The sequence below is a fragment of the Pseudopipra pipra genome, chromosome 18 (genome assembly GCF_036250125.1).
Source record: "Pseudopipra pipra isolate bDixPip1 chromosome 18, bDixPip1.hap1, whole genome shotgun sequence".
NCBI lineage: Eukaryota > Metazoa > Chordata > Aves > Passeriformes > Pipridae > Pseudopipra > Pseudopipra pipra.
This window is the reverse complement of record NC_087566.1, coordinates 1,683,737-1,702,352: the sequence shown is the minus strand read 5'-3', so window position 1 is coordinate 1,702,352 and position 18,616 is coordinate 1,683,737. Positions and strand designations below refer to the sequence as shown.

At 51.8% G+C, this 18,616-nt stretch overlaps 1 protein-coding gene across 10 annotated transcripts in view; it reads right to left on the bottom strand.

The window, feature by feature from the left end:
- Window positions 1–1,534: 1,534 nt before the first annotated feature.
- ASCC2 (activating signal cointegrator 1 complex subunit 2) overlaps window positions 1,535–18,616 on the bottom strand; it is a 28,948-nt gene continuing 11,866 nt past the window's right edge. For all 10 annotated transcript variants that reach the window (XM_064674629.1, XM_064674631.1, XM_064674630.1 and 7 more), the window contains 13 exons: window positions 18,294–18,404; window positions 17,324–17,436; window positions 14,805–14,879; window positions 14,161–14,268; window positions 12,461–12,529; window positions 11,706–11,780; window positions 11,137–11,323; window positions 10,385–10,599; window positions 8,756–8,875; window positions 4,662–4,883; window positions 2,918–3,029; window positions 2,441–2,517; window positions 1,535–1,715 (listed from right to left, as the gene is read on the bottom strand). In XM_064674629.1, coding sequence (XP_064530699.1) covers window positions 1,547–1,715; window positions 2,441–2,517; window positions 2,918–3,029; window positions 4,662–4,883; window positions 8,756–8,875; window positions 10,385–10,599; window positions 11,137–11,323; window positions 11,706–11,780; window positions 12,461–12,529; window positions 14,161–14,268; window positions 14,805–14,879; window positions 17,324–17,436; window positions 18,294–18,404 — 1,653 coding nt within the window. In that variant the 3' untranslated portion in view covers window positions 1,535–1,546. The remainder of the gene's footprint in view (window positions 1,716–2,440; window positions 2,518–2,917; window positions 3,030–4,661; window positions 4,884–8,755; window positions 8,876–10,384; window positions 10,600–11,136; window positions 11,324–11,705; window positions 11,781–12,460; window positions 12,530–14,160; window positions 14,269–14,804; window positions 14,880–17,323; window positions 17,437–18,293; window positions 18,405–18,616) is intronic.

Genomic DNA, 18,616 nt, shown 5'->3' with positions numbered 1-18,616 from the left:
TATGTCTACAGACCTTACTGCCACCTTACTACCACTTTACTACCACCCTGCTCCTGCTGCAGCTCTGGGATTACCCTGGATCATCATCCTCTGCTCATTTTCTCAGCGTGGGGGGTGACAGCCACGGGCACCTCTGCAGTTCTAGAAAATACAGGGTGGTGGAAGATGCCACTCAGGGCAGATTAACCAAGTCAATTAATAAAGCAAAGGCTAATTGGTTGCCAGGAAGTTCATCTCCATGATTAGGACAGCACTCCAAAACATCCCAACACTCCATGACAACTGGAACAACTCTATCACCAGCTGTGGGCAGCTGAACTGGGGATGCCCAGGTAGAGTTGCAGCCACTGCTGTGGCATCTGAGCACCTCACACACAGGTCACCTGGTAATTTCTGTGTCTCCCTGCCCAGGGAACAACTCCCTGACAAAATCCAGCCCTCGGGAGGAGCCCCTCAGCAAGTCACTCTCAGCTCCCAGCCTCGCCCCAGCAAAGGGTGGTGGGGGCAGTTCTGCCTCACGGGGTGGGACGGGGGGTTACTGAGGAGGCAACTCCCGACCTGCTGCCTTCAGCCTGGATTTCCACACCACTGGCATCCTGCTCAGCATTAAATCCTCATTTTCCAGCATTTTTGGTCTCCGTGGCTGTGGGTAAATCTCATTACACTGAACCAACACAGAGCAGGGAGAGAATTTCCCCGCCTGCAGATCCAGCACTGAGAGGCCTGTGGAGGTTCCTCTGAGTTACAGATCAATCCTGTCTGTGAGAGCCTAAAACACCACCTGAAACATCTCAATCATTTATTTGCCATGGTCTGGTTTCACAGGCCTCACTCAAGGGACAGAAAGCTATGGCAAGGTCTTATTCCCCTCAACTCCTGTGGGTCTGTCAGCAGCAGGAACAGCCTGAGCAGTTCCCTGCCAGCATGGAGCCGTGCCAGGGAGGGCTAGGTTGGATCTCAGGGAAAGGTTCTTCCCCCAGAGGCTGGTTGGGCACTGCCCAGGCTCCCCAGGGCAGTGGGCACAGCCCCAAGGCTGCCAGAGCTCCAGGAGGGTTTGGACAATGCTCTGAGGGACAGGGTGGGATTGTTGAGGTGTGTGTGCAGGGACATGTTGGGGTGTCTGTGCAGGGATAGGAGTTGGCCTGGATGATCCTTGTGGGTCCCTTCCTTGGGATATTCTACGATTCCAGTTCAGGATAAGGCATTTCAGTGGAGCAGAGAGCTGGGGGCTGTCCCAGGGAGGCCACGGAGCCCCCGGGAGCGGCAGGGAGGGCACAGGGATCAGTATGAAAATAAAACTCTGCGAATTATAAATAGTACAAAAGGGAAGGAGGGGCTGGTGCAGCCTGTCCGGTGTATTGGGTGCAGCCACCAGCACACACGTGTGTGTCTGTGAACCGAGGAGGCTCAGGGGCTGCTCCTTCCCGGGAACAGGCAGCGCTCCCACAGGGAACGCTGTTCCACAGGAGCTGCAGTGCCAGGTGTTGAACCAGGACATCCAGCCCCCTGAGCACGGGGAATGCCGAGGACACCGGCCAGGAGTCCCTCAGGAGGGGATCATGCCCTTGCTGCGCTTCCTGTCGGCCATGGCCCGCCGGTTGTGGTTGGCCCTGGTGCTTTTGTTCGCCTCCTTCTTCCTCCGCTCCTGCACCGTCTCCCGGTTCTGCCCGTGGCCCTTGGCACTCCCAACAACAGCAGAGCTGTCGTGCTTGTACCTGCAGGACACAGGAAAGGACATCACAACGAGCACATGGCACAGCTGGGGGCAGAATCCCACACCCCCAAAACAGCCGGTGATGAGTTCAGCCCTTGGGCCTTGGCTCGTCCCAGGGATCCACAACAGCCCAGGATCAGCATCAGCCACACCACAACTGTGTCCTTCGACACACTGAGAGCTGAACACAGCTCTTAAACTGCCCCCAAATCCCTGCAGGAGCTGTTGGAGCTCTGGAAGCTGTGCTCTCCAAGATCCTGCCTTGCAAAGGGTTCTGCTGCTTGTGATAAAGGGCCTGGAATGACAAGACAAGGGGGAATGGCTTCCCACTGCCAGAGGGCAGGGATAGATGGGAGATTGGGAAGGAATTGTTGGCTGTGGGTGGGGAGGCCCTGGCACAGTCTGCCCAGAGAAGCTGTGGCTGCCCCTGGATCCCTGGAAGTGTCCAAGGCCAGGTTGGACAGGGCTTGGAGCAATGAGATGAGCTTTAAGGTCCCTTCCCAGTCAAACCATCCCACGACTCCACGACAAGCCAACCCACTCAGTGGGATAGAACAACCAGCAGTGAAGCAGAAGGTGGGTGAGGAAGTTCACACCACAGTGGTGGTGACCCTGATGTACAGGAATGTCAGGAACAGGAACACCCTCAGCCATTCCAGTCAGCAGCAAAACACCTGCCAGCTGCAGAGCCAGGGATTCACCCCCCAGAGGCTGATCCCTGCTTACCCCTTCCTGGCCAGGAAGGCCTGGCGCCTGGCCTCAGCCCTCTCCCGCAGCACAGCGGGGTCCTGCACAAAGTGGTCCTGGAAAGAAGGGAGGGAAGAGGTCAGGAAACCCATCAGCACCCTGCAAAATCCTAGAGCAGGAACAGAGTTAGTCCCTGGTTCATTATCCCTGCAGGAATTGGGCCAGGGGCTCTGAACACCCCCTGGCACCGGCGCTGGCTGAGGCCCCTCCCCACAGCCCCCTGTGACAGAGCCCCAGGGACCCCCAGGGTGCTCTGCTGCCACTGCCTGGCTCTGGAACAGAGCAGATCAGAGCTCCCCAGGCAGTAAATGTCCCTGCTCCAGCCTGGTTATCCCGGGAAGCAGCGGGGGGATGTGTCCCAGCCCAGCAGCTCAGCCTCTGCTGCTGCTGAAAGAGTCACTCCAAACTCTGCTCCACATCAGCCTGCAGGGAAGAAACAGGGTAAATCAGGGTCACCTTTGTTCTTTCCTTTTCAGCTTCCTCCTCCTCCTCCTCTTCATCCTCTTCCTCCTCCTCCTGTCCCTCCTCCTGTCCCTTAGGCCTGAGGACCTGAGGAATTGTGAATGGCCTGAGAACAAACACACAGACAGTCAGCAAGGAAGTCACTGCAGCCACAAACACTTCACTGAACCTTCTTGGTTTGCATCACATCCTTAAAAAATGAAGTTCTACAAATTTCATGGACTTTTTCCCGAAGAAAAGAAAAAACAAGGAAGGAAACTCAGCAGCTAATGACACATTCCTCAGGGTAATTAATGAACACATTCTTCACTGGGGAATGTTCACTGTGGAGTTGTCACTGAAAATAATAATAGTTAAAAAAAAAAAAAAAAAGGAGCAGGTCAGGGAAAACCTCAAACCTCACAAGGAATTTCTCCAAGCAAACAACTGCTTCCTTTGGGAAAGGGGGTTTTAGTAAGGAATATCCTTTGTTAAGCTTTAGCTCCCCAGCCAGGAACCCCCAAACCTCGAGTCCAAACTCAGACAGAAACATTGATGCTCAGCAAGTGCTGTGCTCCAAACCCTCTGTGAGTGGTCAGGGGTTATCCATGGAGCCCAAATTTCATTGCTGTGGCCCAGTTTCACACAGGGGGAAATCCTTGGAGAAATCCATCAGGATTTATGAATCACCCTGGACACACAGAGCAAAGGGCCTGGGGGTGGAGGCACAATTTACCACATGACTTTTACTCTTTAAAATATATATATATATTTGTGTGTATGCTTAAATTCTATTGGAATTCAGACCCACTGTTCCACTGTCAAAGAAATAAATGTAAACCCAGAAAAGCCTTTGTTATTTCACACCCTCAGATCCAGTTTTCAGCAGAAATATCCACTAATTGTTTCTGGGGAGAGTGAGCACCTGAAACAGGGGAAAAGACCTGGGTGCCACACTAACAGGCAAACCACAAAAAGGATTTAAATTGAACCCTCACCACACTTCAGGAGGGGGAAAAAAAAGGACAAAGGAAGCCCAAAGCTTCATTTTGGTTTGAGGTTAAGAACAGTGACATCCTCATAATACAGAATTGAAAAGGCTGCTTTCAGACAAGTGTTAAAGCAGCTTTTAAACCACGTGTTTTCTATCCCCAGCTCGTATTTCTAAAACAAATATTCTACAGCCTCCATCCCAAACCAACCCTTTGCTTCCTAAAAGCTGATTGCCTGCAGCTGCCAGTCCTTCTGACAGTGCTGAGCAGCCCATGAGGGTCTGAATTCCAGCTGTCAGCACTTGGAGACATCAGAGGGGACTGGCAGGGAGAAGTCCAGTCATACAGTTCCCCAGATTTTGAAGTTTTCCTTTGCTAACCAGCTGTTTTAGGTTGCCCAGCTACACCAACTGTCCAAACTGGCCCATTTTTCCCTGTTGCAGGGTGGTTTCTACAAGCAGAGTTTCAACACAATGGCAAATTCTCCAGCTGGTTTTGCTGATGAGCAAATTTGCAGCTGGATTTGAGGCAATGGCTGAGTGGAGGCCAGAGAATGCCCTGGCACAGGCCACGGCAAGACTCCCAACCCACAGGAGAAGGGAGACCCAAATGTCACAGAGAGAGCAGCAGCAGCCAAAGGGCTGGTTTGAAGGTGGGGGAGGACACCCGTGCTCACGGAGGGGCAGGGCCCAAAGCCAGCACTGACCAGGTGTGTGGGAGCCACCCAAGGCCGTGGTGGTTCCCCCCGAGCTCCCCTTCCCCCCCACCTCCTGCTGATGAGCTCATCGTCCGAGTCGGCGTCGTTGGCCCCCACTTGGTTGCCGTCGTAGGTGTCGTCGTACTCGTCCTCGTAGTCCCCGTAGGGCTGGGCCTGCCCCGGGCCCAGGGGCAGCTCCTCCACCACCACACTGTACTGGCTGTACCTCTCCCTCTGCTCCAGCACCAGGCTCTTGTCGTTCACCAGGCTCCTGGTCGTGTCCTTCTCCCTCCTGCACAGCAGCACAAAGCAGGGACAGACACGGGCAGGGGGTCACAACCTGCCCCAGAGGGTGGTTTTGCCCCTGTTAGTGGGAGATGAAGCAACACAAGTCTCTTCTCCAAGGCCACAAGCACTCCCTTAGACCCACCTGTTTCCCTGCTGACTTATGGAGTCATGGAATGGTTTGGGTTGGAAGGGACCTTAAAGTTCATCCCATCCCAACCCCTGCCATGGGCAGGGACACCTCCCACCAGCCCAGGTTGCTCCAAGCCCCGTCCAACCTGGCCTTGGACACTTCCAGGGATCCAGGGGCAGCCACAGCTTCTCTGGGCAACCTGGGCCAGGGCCTCCCCACCCTCACAGGGAAGGATTCCTTCCCAATATCCCATCTAAACCTACTCTGTCAGTTTGAACCCATTCCCACTTGTCCTGGCACTCCAAGCTCCTGTAAATAATCCCTCTCCATTCTTCTTATCAGCTCCTTCAGGTCCTGGAAGGCCACAATTAGGTCACCTCAAAGCCTTCTCTTCTCCAGACTAAACAACCCCAGTTCTCTCAGCCTTTCCTCACAGCAGAGCTGCTCCGTTCCTCCCATCGACCTGCTCTGGACCTGCTCCAACAGCTCCACGTCCTTCCTGTCCTGGGGGGGCCCAAATCTGGATGGAGTGGTCCCGGTGGGGTCATTTGTCCACTCTGGCCACTCAAACCATCCACTTCTGGCTTGGAACAAAGTCACTCTTAAGCAGAAGCCTGGGAAGATCTCACAGCAGATCAGAGCAGGAACTGGAGGCCACCACCACCCTTCGAGACAGAGAGGAAGCTTTTCCAGGAGACCAAGTGCAATCCTACTCCAGCAGAGATGTGGCCAAGGAGCACCAGGAGAGCCACAAACCATGAGTGAGGATGAGAGTCAACACAACTAACAAGGCAAAGAGCAAAACAGTAGATAATGACTGTGATTCAACCTCTCAGAGCACTGCAAGGGCTTTGTTTCTTAAGTTTAGAAGGCAAGTAAATTATAGTCATTTTAGAGAAGGGAAGAGCAGGAACCAGAGGTGTTAAAAAGCAGGCACTGAATGTCTCAAGCTGCACAAGCATAAGCTCTGAACTCCCATTTTTCAGACCAGATAAGTACATATTTACAGAAGAACAACAAGGGATTCCACTGTCCGGCATTCCCAGGACAACCTGCAGCCCTCAGAGTCCAGGAGGAACAGGCACCAGTGGATATTACCACAGAAGGAACCTGTGCAGGGCAGTGGCAGTGACTCAGGAGGGGACAGACTGAGGTGACACAGCACCAGGCAGTGGGGAGGTGATCCCAGCAGCCTGATTTCCATTCAGAATCTCCAAACAAAGGAAGTTTGCAGCTCCATGTGGGTCCCTCTCTCCCATGACTCACCGTTCCAGGCCTGCATTCAGCTGCACAATGCCCTCCCAAGCATGCAGTGAGTTCACACATCCCCAGGCTGGGATCACTGGGATAACAGCCCCTGTGGGCATTCAGCACTGGGTAATTGCTTCCTGCCCAGCTGGTCTGGTGACTGCAGAGCTGTGTGAAATGGCACCAATCCCAGGAAAAACAGTGGGACAGCTCCTCTGGCCCCACGGTGCTGAGGGCATGCTCTGACTTAGGAGACAGATTCAGCTGAAACAACTAAGGCTGGACAGGCACAGACAAGTGGGATCACTTTTCAGGATCAGCAGAGTCTGTGCTGGTACATTCATTTCCTCATGCTCCTTTCTCTCCTCATCCTGCCTGGATTTCTCTTTCCCAAGGACAGGCCCTGCCCCAAACTCCTCACAGTGGCCAGTGCAGCAGGACCCAGCCTGCTCTGCTCTTTAAGTGACATCATGCTTAGCAACAGATTGAACACAAGAGAATCTGGTGAGCAAAAAGCATTGAGAAGGAGGAAAAAAAGAGAAAGAATTAAATATTGATACAATTCCAATCCAAAGCAGATCTCAAACTAAGCCTGGAGAGCCCTGCTACTCCAATGCTTGGGTAAAACATCAGGCTTCTTGCTGGTGGAAGAACCACTGAGGAAGTGGGATTTTCAGTGCTGAAAAGACACTCTGGGTATTTATGGAGTGCTGAGTGTTAAATCCTGGAGAGCCAGGTACCACAGCTTATCCTTGGATTGAGTTAGATGAGCTCAGCTTTGGGTGGAGGGTGTACAATGCCCATCACAGCTGGTCACATCCACATTTCAAACCACTCAGACCAGAAATAATGTGCCTGGAGTCCTGCAGAGCATTCTCAGTGTAAAAACTGTTCTGAAATGAAGCCTGAGGGAGGCCAAAAGACACCAGAAGAGCAGCAGTGAGAGGATAATCCCAAGAGTTCCTGTAACTACAGCAGGAGTGATGAGAACTTCTCCAGGAGCAATGGTGCCACTGGAGAGAAGGCTCAGCCTCCCACACAGCTGGAGGGCAGTGCCGTGGGAGCAGGGCCCCCCAGCCCAGCCCAGGGATCAGCCACAGCTCCCAGAGCTCTCCAAGTGATCTGCAGAGGGAGCTCCGAGCAGGTTATTCCAGCCACTGGGTGCTCTGTGCTGATCCCGGAGCTCTCTGGCCTTGTCCAGCTGCTGCAGCAGCTGCCCAGCTGTGCATGGCTTTGGGAGACAGGGAGAACCCAGCTGAGGCTTTGGGAGACAGGGAGAGCCCAGCTCACCTGTGCAAGGCTTTGGGTTATCCCTGTCTGCCCAGCTCACCTGTGCAAGGCTTTGGGATTCAGGGATAAACCAACACAGCCGTGCACAGGGCACCTGCCTGCACTGAGCAAGGCAACACCACGAGGAGGAAGGTGAGGTCTGTGAATTCTTAGCCATGGGACATGTCAAAAGTCTTGGCCAGAGAGAAAAGAAATCCCTTTCTTGCCCAGCCAAACCAGGATCAGCACAGTGGCACTGCCCTGAGAAGCTGGACTTGGGACAAAAGTGGGTTTCTCCTGAGAGGCTGATGCAGCTTTGCAACCAAAACCTTAACTGGGAGCTCTCATGGTCATGTGGCTCAAATTCCACCCAGATTTCTAGTTATCTTCTGTGTAATTACATCCCAACATAGAGATCACACTTGGCTGGTTACAGATAGTGTTTACAGTGTAGTGGAAGGTGGAACAAGATGGGCTTTAAGGTCCTTTCCAACTCAAACCACTCTGTGATTCTGTGATAGAACTAAAAAGAATCTGAAACAAGGGAACCTTATCATAGAGGCAGAGTTGATATCAAGGAGAGCTAGCACCTAAATCTGCATGGAGTGTGGCACAGCACCACACACCAAACTGTGCAGAAAACAAAGTAAAAACTGGTGGGGTTTTATAGAAATCCCTGCCCATTGTAGGGAGACCGGACTAAGTGACCTTTAAAGGTCCCTTCCAACCCAAACTACTCCCCGACTCCAAATGCCCTTGTGCAGGAGGCTCACGGCAGCAGGAACAACACGAGGTGTCTGAGGCACTCAGTGTTATCAGATTTTGAAGTAGATGGATATTGAAGCTTCTCCTGGCTCTAAACCAGATCATTATTTATTCTCAGCTCTGAGTCACAATCCCAGGCTCAGAGATGGTCCTTTTCAAGGTTTTGTTGCTCAGTACAAGTTTAACATTAAGCCCAAGGAGCAAGAGCCTGACATTACAAATGAGCTTGGCAGAGCCACCTCCAGCAGCAGACACAGCAAAGCCAATTAGGAAAAACACCACCTGAGACCAACACCCCTCATACTTCACTTTCCCAGACACACAGGTGGGAAACATTTCTGATGGAGCCTCACCCCCTGCCAACACACCCCTGCAGGAGGTTTGCAGGAGATATAAATGTGCAGGTTCACAGGGATTTATTCCTCCTGCCACACAGAGTTAATGAGCAGGGACACGACACTCACCTCTTGCCTTTCTGTATCCGAGACACATCCACTGAGTCCCTGCTGAAAACATCAAACTCATCATTCTGGAAAACATTACAGCGGGAGGTGACCAGAGGAGTAGGGTCTGGCTTCAGCTGCCTGTTAGAAAAAACAAGGGGAGAGAGGATAAAAACAAAGGTGAAGTGAGAAAGACCAAACCCTCTCCTCCCTAAGCCCCTGGTTTATCCTTTGTCAGTCCCAAAGTCATCCAGAGCACACCAAGACCCTGCCTGAGGTTCTGGGTCAACCTTTCACTTCACAGCTCTAGTCTGAGCTACAAGGCAGCTTCCAAATCTGATCCTTGTGGGGAAACTAAAGCAACTCCCAGAAAGCCAAAAGGAAACTCTGCTGCTCCTTTCAGAGCAAGTCAAACCCTGCAGCACCATGGAATATTCAACAGACTGCCTGCTCTCCACACTGACTCAGTAAAGACAAACACTAAGTATGATGAATTACATGCTGGAAAAAATTCCAATAATTTGCTGCTGCTGATTGCAAGATATTTATCTCCCTGTGGTTCCTCCTTAAATCTTTCCCACGGCTCCAGGTTTACGTTTGTTCAACTTGTAAGACAAAAGGCTGTTCTCTGACATTGATTTTGGTGTGCAGTGAGCTCAGCTGGGCAGCTGCAAACGCTGCTGTGCTCACCCATAAATCAGCAGGGATCAGAATTGGACATTTCCTATTGAACCAACAGCTTTGTTTCGAGATGAAAAAGGCAGGGTGGGAAAAAAATCCAGCCCTATCTCATTTAACTGCTGGCTTTGCAGAAAAACCAACCCTTCCTTAAGCTCACCCTGCACCAGTTGTGCCAAAGTCAGCAGATCTGACTTGGGAGCACCAAGATTGTTGAAAAACTAGGATTTTTTTCCATAGTTCTTCTGATAAAGATGCTTCCCTTTAACGCAACAGTGAGACAGCCTGCCCACTCCTCCATGAAATGTGAACAAACAGCACATTCACATCCTGACACTCCGTCAGGAACTGCTGGTGCAGCACAAAAACACACTCACAGCTGCAGACAAACTCCAGCAACTCAATCCTGCCACCAGCTATCAACCCCTTGTACAACACAGGCAAGCAGGGCAAGCCTGGCAAGTCTGTCAGAGGACACATAAAAATGGGTCTGAATTCCCAGTCCCAGCCCCTCTCTGTCTGACTTCCCTCCCAGAGCAGCCTGTTGGAGAACCACGTCTGACCCTGCAGGGTGAGCTGCACCTGAATTAGCCCCTTCCCTGCAGGACACCTGGGATTTCCACACCTACCACCCCAAACTCTGCAGCAAAATAACTTTTGAAGGCAGCACATTCTGTTGCCCAGCCCAGTGTCCCAGTGATGGAATTTTAATGGTGCTTACTTGAGCATTTAATGTACAAGCAGTTTTGTCCCTGTCACAAATCACAGCCCAGAACCTGCTCTACTCAAACCCTGAGCAGAGAACATTCTACCCCTTGGCAGAAAGCTGATGGCAAGTGACAAGGAGAAGCTCTCACTGCAGTTATACACCCCAAACATACACACATGCAACTTCTCAGAGCTCTGCAGGTGCTGAGCCTTCAGTGAGAACAGTGTTAAATGCTGAACAACCAACCACAAGTTGTGCCACACCTTTGCATCCTTCGGTCCAGCTTGTCCAAGTGTGGCACCAGCTTATCTTCCAGAATGTTGTTGATCACCTGCTCTGTGTTGTATCCATACTCCTCCAGGCAGGCCAGGATGAATCCCTCCCCGAGGTCAGGCAGCAGGTCCTTCACCTGGGAGATGAGGGAGTCCAGCTCCACGCCGGACACGCGGGCGATGGGCGCGGCCGCTGCACCAGCACACTGTGGGTACCAAACTGGGGTTACTGGGCAGGGACAGCAGCTGAGGGCAGGCAGGAGAGCTCAGAAACAAAGGGAGAGCAGCAGTCTGGGCTACCAGAGCTTAAACACACAGAACTCCAAGACTGGAGTCAAAAGAAGAGAAATCAGCTGTTTGAATCTGAACAGAGATGGGCACACGAGTGCTTTTGTCAGTCCCCAAGCCAGCAAGGACACTCTGCAGAATCCCTTCCTCAAAGCTGTGCATTTAAAAATATGCACATGAACTGCAGGGATGGGGCAGAGTATTTGAATAATCCCCAGCAAGGGAAAACCCAAGCCATGGGAGTTACAAGCCATTTGCTGAGAGATAAAACGGGATTCAGGTGTGGATTCAATTCTCATTTCCCAAGGCATGTGGGGCTGCTCTGAGATCCAGGGAAGGTCAGAAATGACACTAAATCTCATGTCGTCTCCAAAACTGAGCAAACCAAGCCTGTCCTCACAAAGAATGAAGGGCAGGCAGAGCAGAGCCCTGTCCCACCCACGGGCTGTACCCACCTCATCCCCCAGTGCACAGGCAGCTCCTGGATCCTCCCTGTCCTCAGCAGAGCTCTCCACTACTGCTGATGCTCCAGTAGATGCTGCTGCTGCTGCTGGATCTTTCACAACCTGTCCTTTCTTCCTGTCCACCCCTTCCCAGGCACTTTCCACTGCCTGGAGGATATAGGCTGTCCTGGTCTCGTCTCTGAGAGCAGAGTTAAGGACATTCCTGGGTGTGCGCGTTCCGAGATCACCTTGGAGTAACCATGACTGTCAGTGGCTCCCAAGCCTGTGCCTACATCAACACCCATGGAATGGTTTGGGCTGGGAGGGACCTTAAAGCTCATCCCATCCCACCCCCTGCCATGGGCAGGGACACCTTCCACTAGACCAGGTTGCTTCAACCTGGCCTTGGACACTTCCAGGGATGGGGCGGCCACAGCTCCTCTGGGCAACAACTGCCTCCCTCTCCTTTTTTATTTTTAAGGGAAACTTTCCAGCACTCGTTGCAGCTTAACCAGAGGCAGCAACAGAGGAAACGTCCCTGGTGTGAAGAATCCAACCCCCAAGGTGAGAGCAGAGGATACAGAGTGGAGGATGCCTGCTGGAGCAGACTGACATCGTCCTCAACGGGGAACAGCTCGTCGTAGTCACGGAGAAATCTGAGAATGCAAGTTTAATCAGCTGAACTCGATTAATTACCACTCCCACCCCTGCTGTGCCTCCCTGACTGCCTCAGTGCTCGGGTAGGAACACACAGAACCTCTCACCCAGCCCTGGATTCCTGCCAGGCCTGATTTTGCTCCCACTACACTGCAGCAACACTCCCCCCAGGCCCTCAGAGCCAGCTGGAACACCCTCAGTGTGAGGGGCTGTAACCCAGTGCTGCATTACAGGGAAATGTGCTTTATGGTGTGAACGTGCTCAGAATGCCAGCACAGCCAGGAGGACGAGATGGAATTCCCAGTTCTGCCACTCACTTTGCATGTCCAGCATTAGTGTTTAATATCTTCCTGGTGTGGTCACCCCAGCTGGAAAGCACAGGTCACTAATAACAGCCTAACTTGTCAAGGGAGCTAATGGCTAAATTGCTACTCTCCTCTTTGAGAGCCTGGATTAAAGAGAGTGAAGAATAACATTCCTCAGTGTCATGCAGCATCCTCCTCACCTTTACAATGAGGGCTGTGCTGCAGGCTGAAATCCTCTCACTGCAGCTCTCCCAACTACTTGGAATGATTTCTAACTCCCCAAAGCCTCATAATGCTGTCTCAGGCAATACTGGTGTAAAGAATGGGGGAGGAAGGAGGTGCCTCCCCTCGGGCTCCTTCCCAGCCAGACTCACCTCCTCTCCTGAAGCACTGAGGTGAAGATCTGTAGAAATTCCTCAATAAATGGCTGAATATTCTCACAGCTGCAGAAAACACAGCAGGGTGAACACTCAGAGCTAAGGCTGCCCCCCTGCACGAGCTCCATGTTCTGCCTCACCAGCCAAAGCAGTCACACTCACACACCAAGGCAACACCCCATTTAAAAACAGATTCCAGGCCACTTTTTGGCTTTCACGGGAGCAAAGGGTCAAATGGAAACAAGTCCCTCTTATGGCTTCAGCAAACATTTCAGGCAGCTACATCTAAAGCTGTATCACAGTCAGAATTACAAGACAGGCTTTACAAATAGTTTGATGCCTCAGACTTGCAGTGAGCAGAAAAGGGTGTGTGGTGCCTTTGTAATTGTGCCTGTATTATATGTCTTGGGATTACAGCAGTGAACCTCCCAGAAAGTATGTGCTCACCTGTGCAAGAGCCTGTGCCAGCAAACTCCCATTGCACCCCTGGTCACAGTGCCCAGACCTCCCCAGCCCACCCCCTGCCATGGGCAGGGACACCTCCCACCAGCCCAGGCTGCTCCAACCTGGCCTTGGACACTTCCAGGGATCCAGGGGCAGCCACAGCTTCTCTGGGCAACCTGTGCCAGGGCCTCCCCACCCTCACAGGGAAGGATTGCCAGTATCCCATCTATCCCTGCCCTCCTGGAGCTTAGAGCCATTCCCCTTAATTCCTCTGAAGTATTTACAGTCCTTACAGCTGAGGGATCTGAACATGTTACTCTGGTTTGTTGACACTGTCAGTATTCCAGTGGGTGCTGAAAGCCAATCCCAGGGAAGCAGGGGAAAGGCAAGGCTGCTGTTGCCCCTTGAAGGGTTGGATTTACAGCACAGACAGACTGAGGGATAAAGTCCAGGTCACAGAGGAAGTCAAGGAGCAAATCCAATCTCATAAGGAATCATGGGGTGATTCTTGGGGGTGTCCTGTGCAGGGCCAGGAGTTGGGCTCAGTGGGTCGCTTCCAGCTCAGGATACCCCGTGATTCCATGAATTCCACAAATAAACTGCTCATCTTGGACAGTTCCACTGCTGCCAAAGCAGGGGAAACATCCAAGCAGAGCAAGAGCCCCAGAGCCCAGCAACCTACACCAGCTCCAGCACAGGTGAGGAGAGACCAGCCCAAGGGAGCACTGGGCTGGCAGCTGGGATCCAGGCTCTTGGCTCTGTCCCCACACTACAATTTTGGGTCATTTCACTTCTTTTCTTTCAAATCAGGTTAGTTTATACTTGCCTTCCTTTTGAGATTACTCAGTGCTATCAGTTAACAATTTTCCCAACAGGAGTGGGGAAGAACTAGATAAAGGCAGCAGTATCCAGGTTTAAAATGACTGTTTTCAGTGATCTCTAACTCTGCACCACTTCTACTGTGGGGTCTCAGCCAAGGTGTCTACACACACAATTAGAATTTGCATAAACTGAGGTTAGAAAGCTCCTTGGACCACAGCTCATCACAGAGATTCTGGACCAAACAGCTTCATCTGGAACATTCCTGATATACAGGACAAGAGAATTCTGATCTCAGCCAAGTCTTTGGCTGCAGCCCCAAGACAAATAGCAGTATCTGCTCATTTTCTCCAATAAACTTGTAAATGAGGAAACAGTTTCCCCCCCCCAGCAATCAAATACCTGGCGAGGAGCACAGAGCCAAGTGCCAATACCTGCTCTCCAAGATGGGCTGCAGACAGACTTGGTTTATTAGGATGTGAAAAGCTTCTATCATCTTCTTCCTGGAATGTGAAATCCTCCTCCACAAATCAGCAAAAACACTTCAGAGAGAGCAAAAGACACTGTTGGTGGCAGCACAAGAATCTGTAACACACCTTCATGCCAGAGTCAACCTTCTAAAAGAGGGATTTCATCAGCAGAATCACTTCCTTGCTGCAAAGACCAGAGATTGGAGCCACTTCACAGGCATTAAGGAAAATCCATGCTCTACACAAAGCTCTTCTCAGCCCCCAGTTGTCCTGACAGCTCCACACAGGACACCCCCAGTGTACCAGCACAGCCTGTGCCTTCCAGTGAGGCCAAGCTGTACACAGAGATATCATCCATGTTCTCACACTTGGTTACAATTGGAATGCACTTCCCATCAAATTCCTTCTTACACAGCACCAAAAGAAATGATTAGTCACCCTACTGCCCAGGAAAACTTGGAATTACAAGTGTCATCTCCTCAGAGCTCTTTGAAGCAGCACAAAAAAAGGGACAGAAAGATTCCCCAGGGATGGGTAAAGCAGCATGAAGTGAATTTTTAACTCAGCCTCTCTGAAAAGCCAAGGCCAACCCTTGCAGCCATTCTCACCTGTTATCCTCATAATGCCTCTTCTTGATTGCAGATTCCAGCTCAGGAATTGCCAGCTCATAAAATGAAGCTAACCTGTAGAAAGGGGGGGAACAAACCAGAAACTGTCAGCTGAGGCTCCAAAAATCATTTGCTAAAAGACAAACCAAATGGCTGGTTTCATTAAACCCTCCTCACCAGCAGTACTCCTTAGCATCACCCATTTTGTTATTTTTTCCCCCCAAAACACAGGCACATACATGAGAAAGAGCAGCACTGGAAGGAAATCACACTCTTAGGAAACCATTGAGGTGCCTTTGAAGAGGTAGGAAAGAAATGCATTTGAAAAGCTCCCTGGTACTTATCTGACCCATCTGCCCAACCCAAAAACATCCCAAACACAGACCTGCAAAGAGCCAACAGACATAGAATCACAGAATTGCTCAGGTTGGAAAAGCCCTCTGAGACCATCGAGTCCAACCCTTCCCCAGCTCTGCCAAGGCCACCACTGACCCATGTCCCCAAGTGCCACATCCACAGGGATTTTAAATCCCCCTAAGGGATGGGGACTCCACCCCTGTCCTGGGCAGCTGTGCCAGGGCTGGACAGCCCTTTCCAGGAAGGAATTATCCCTGATGTCCAACCTGACCCTCCCCTGGCACAGCTGGAGGCCGTTCCCTCTCCTCCTGTCCCTTGTTCCCTGGGAGCAGAGCCCGACCCCCCCCGGCTCCCCCCTCCTGTCAGGGGGTTGCAGAGCCAGAAGGTCCCCCCTGAGCCTCCTTTGCTCCAGGCTGAGCCCCCCCAGCTCCCTCAGCCCCTCCTGCTGCTCCAGCCCCTTCCCAGCTCCGTTCCCTTCCCTGCACACGCTCCAGCCCCTCAGTGTTGTGAGGGGCCCAAAACTCAACCCAGTTTGAGTCCTCCCCGAAACACCCCGTCCCACCCCAGCACCCTCCTGGCCCTCCTGCTGTGTGCCAAGCACTGGACATGAAGTGGGACATCATTTCCAACCAAGCCTTACTGGCCTTGCTGTTCAGCTCTGCTCCAGGTGGGTGTTCAGCTGAAGGTATCCCACATGCTGAAGGCCCAAGAGGATGTTCCAATAGGATGGGGCAGGGAGGAATCAGAGAAAGTTTGGCCCAGTTTCCGTTCCAGGCAGCACACACAGACCCTCTCCTTCAGGGACAGGGCACCAAGAGACCTGGAGAGATGCCCTCCCAGAACACAGCCAGCACTGCCTCACCAGCAGGGAGATGGTTCCCAGCACTTTGCAGCAAAGTCTGGCTGGACTCCAGCAGGAACATTCTGTCCACGTCCCTCATTAGGAGCCAACCATGCTAAATGAGTGTCCTTGAGGCAAAAGTAGCAAAGCTGGCCCATACTTTTAGTGGGGGAGAGGAATTAGCAAGTGCCAGCAGATTGGCTGAGCTCAGAGGTTCCAGATGACACAAAAGAGTCTTTCCTCCCCACATTCCAAAGCCCCAGTCATTTGGCCCTACTGAGGATGGAAGTGTTGCTGCTGTCTCACTGCACACAGATGGAGACTCTTTCAGCACATCTCTGACATCAACAGGAGAATGAAAAGCCAAAGGTTTTCCCCTCTGAGTGCCCAGGCATGGAAGCAGTGCTGTTTGCCAGCCCAAAGAGCCACCAGCAGCCCAGCAACCTGCTCTCCTTCCAAAATCCAACGTGGGGACAACACCCAAGGAGGACAGAGAGCAGGTCACTCAGCCTGTGCTCCCTAAAGGCTTCAGAGCTCTGCAACTTGACTGGGAGCAAAAGTGAAATGCAAACCCATGTTTGCTCACACTAAGCAAACAAAACAGGGGAAATAAGGACAGTAATTTAACACTTCACTCAATCCTAAACAAGGGATGGTGAAGGCAAGACTCCACAAGGTGATGTGGGGGCTGAAACCACCTGGAGCAATGTGGGAAGGTGCCACTCAAGGACCTGCAGCCTCTGTGGGACAAGCTGTGCTGTCTGGACCTTGAGCCCATCCTGACTCATCTCCACTGTGCTCCAGAGCTGCACAGGGAATCAGTGCCAGCCCTGCTGTGACAGGGCTGCCTTGTCACCCTCTCCCAGGCACTCAGCTTTTGCCAGGCCTCAGTAATGCTCTCTACCATAAGACTTGGGCATAATATCAAACAAACCCACTTGTTTTCAGCTGTTGAAAGACCATGACTACAAAATACTTCCTGCTTCCCTTCTTGGATCCCACAGCAGGAAGATCTTTATGTCCATAACTTGTCCCTCTCCACCCTTTGCAGAGCACACCAAGTACTGTCCAGCTGGGTTTTGAAGCTGCCATGGATGCCTGGCTCTGGGATCACTCACAGTGCTGAAGGTGAATATATAACAGCAAATCTAGACATCCCTATCCATTTATTCATTCTGCTCTGTTCCTGTCAGTGTGAACCCAGCAGCCTCTGCATTAAATCTGTCTCCTCTTAACGAGGAAGGGACTGGGACAGGACACAGCAGCACATTCAGTATTTTCACTTTGCCAGGACAAGCTCTGCCTGCAGAGCAAGACGTACCTGTAACAAAACTCGTGTTTTTGGAAGGTCTGGCAAGCCAAGGGGAAGACATCAAGAAAGGCCCAGAGTGTAGTGCAGGTGTCACATAAATACAGCACAATGTCCTTCAGCTCCTGGGGGGGGGAAGAGCAGTTACTGAGGGAAGGGCAAGTTTTTCCAGGAACACAGTATATTCACCAACAGGGACACAGCATATTCAGGCCAGGCCTTTTCCTGACTGCAGAGTCTAAACTATAAACATGTTACAGGGTCTGGGGGCAGAGACAACATCTCTCCTAAAGCCTCCTAAACTCCTTTAAACTCCTAAACCCTTCAGAGATCTATAAGGCAATCCTAACTGCTTGCTTTCGTTAAAGGTCCTGTGAAATTACAGGAATTCTCATCAGATCTTGTTCTGGACAGTGGCTTTGTTCTCAAAACACCCTCCACATATGGAATTCTTCCCCGTGTAGCTGGAGGCACTGCCTGGGAAACAGACACATGGGAGTCAAAGGGGTGATTTCAGCAGCCTGGTCCAGTGCTTTTCCAGGGCAGCTGAAACAACCCCCCCAAAACCGAGTGATTAAGATTTTGCAGACTGTTCTCACTGACAGGGGCCTGTCTTTGTACAGCCCCCAGCACCTGAAACCCCTCTTAATTACCTACAGTTAAAGTACACTGTGGTTAAACACACACTCCTGAAGGAAAAAGCCCAGCTCTGCTCACTGCCAGGGTTGGGGGGACACTTCTGTCAGATGTTCTGTTACATTATGAGCTGGTTAAGCAAAAAAGTTGCCAGGTTTCAAACCTCCCCCTTTACAAGGGATGTGGGTGACATGCACACAGGCAAAGCAATCAGTTCAGGGTGGGAAGGTTTGATCATCACCTCCTGTGACAGTGAACAGTGACACGGAACCACGTGCTGGGTGAGCTGCCCGATTTTGGGAACAGGAGGGCACAACAGGCACAGCCCAGGCAGGAGCAGCCCTACCTGGAGGGGCATGTTCCCTGCAGTCACACTGACTTTCTCTTCCAGCTTCTGGGGCTCAGCAGAGGCTCCTTCACACTGCAAACCACACTTGTGCAAGATGTTGTTGAACACCTAAACCGAGAGAACAGGGCAGTGTTAACAGAGAGGAGCAAGGCAAGCTTTGTCCTGGGAACAACCACTGCCCATCCCAAATGCAACTTGGGACTGTTTCTGTAATACCTCCTGGTAGTGAGCTATTCCCAAAGCCCTCCTGCCCTCCTCCCTGAGGCTGGCAGCACAGATTTTGTGGTTCTTTTTCACAAGCAAAGGTTCTGGGGAGGAGC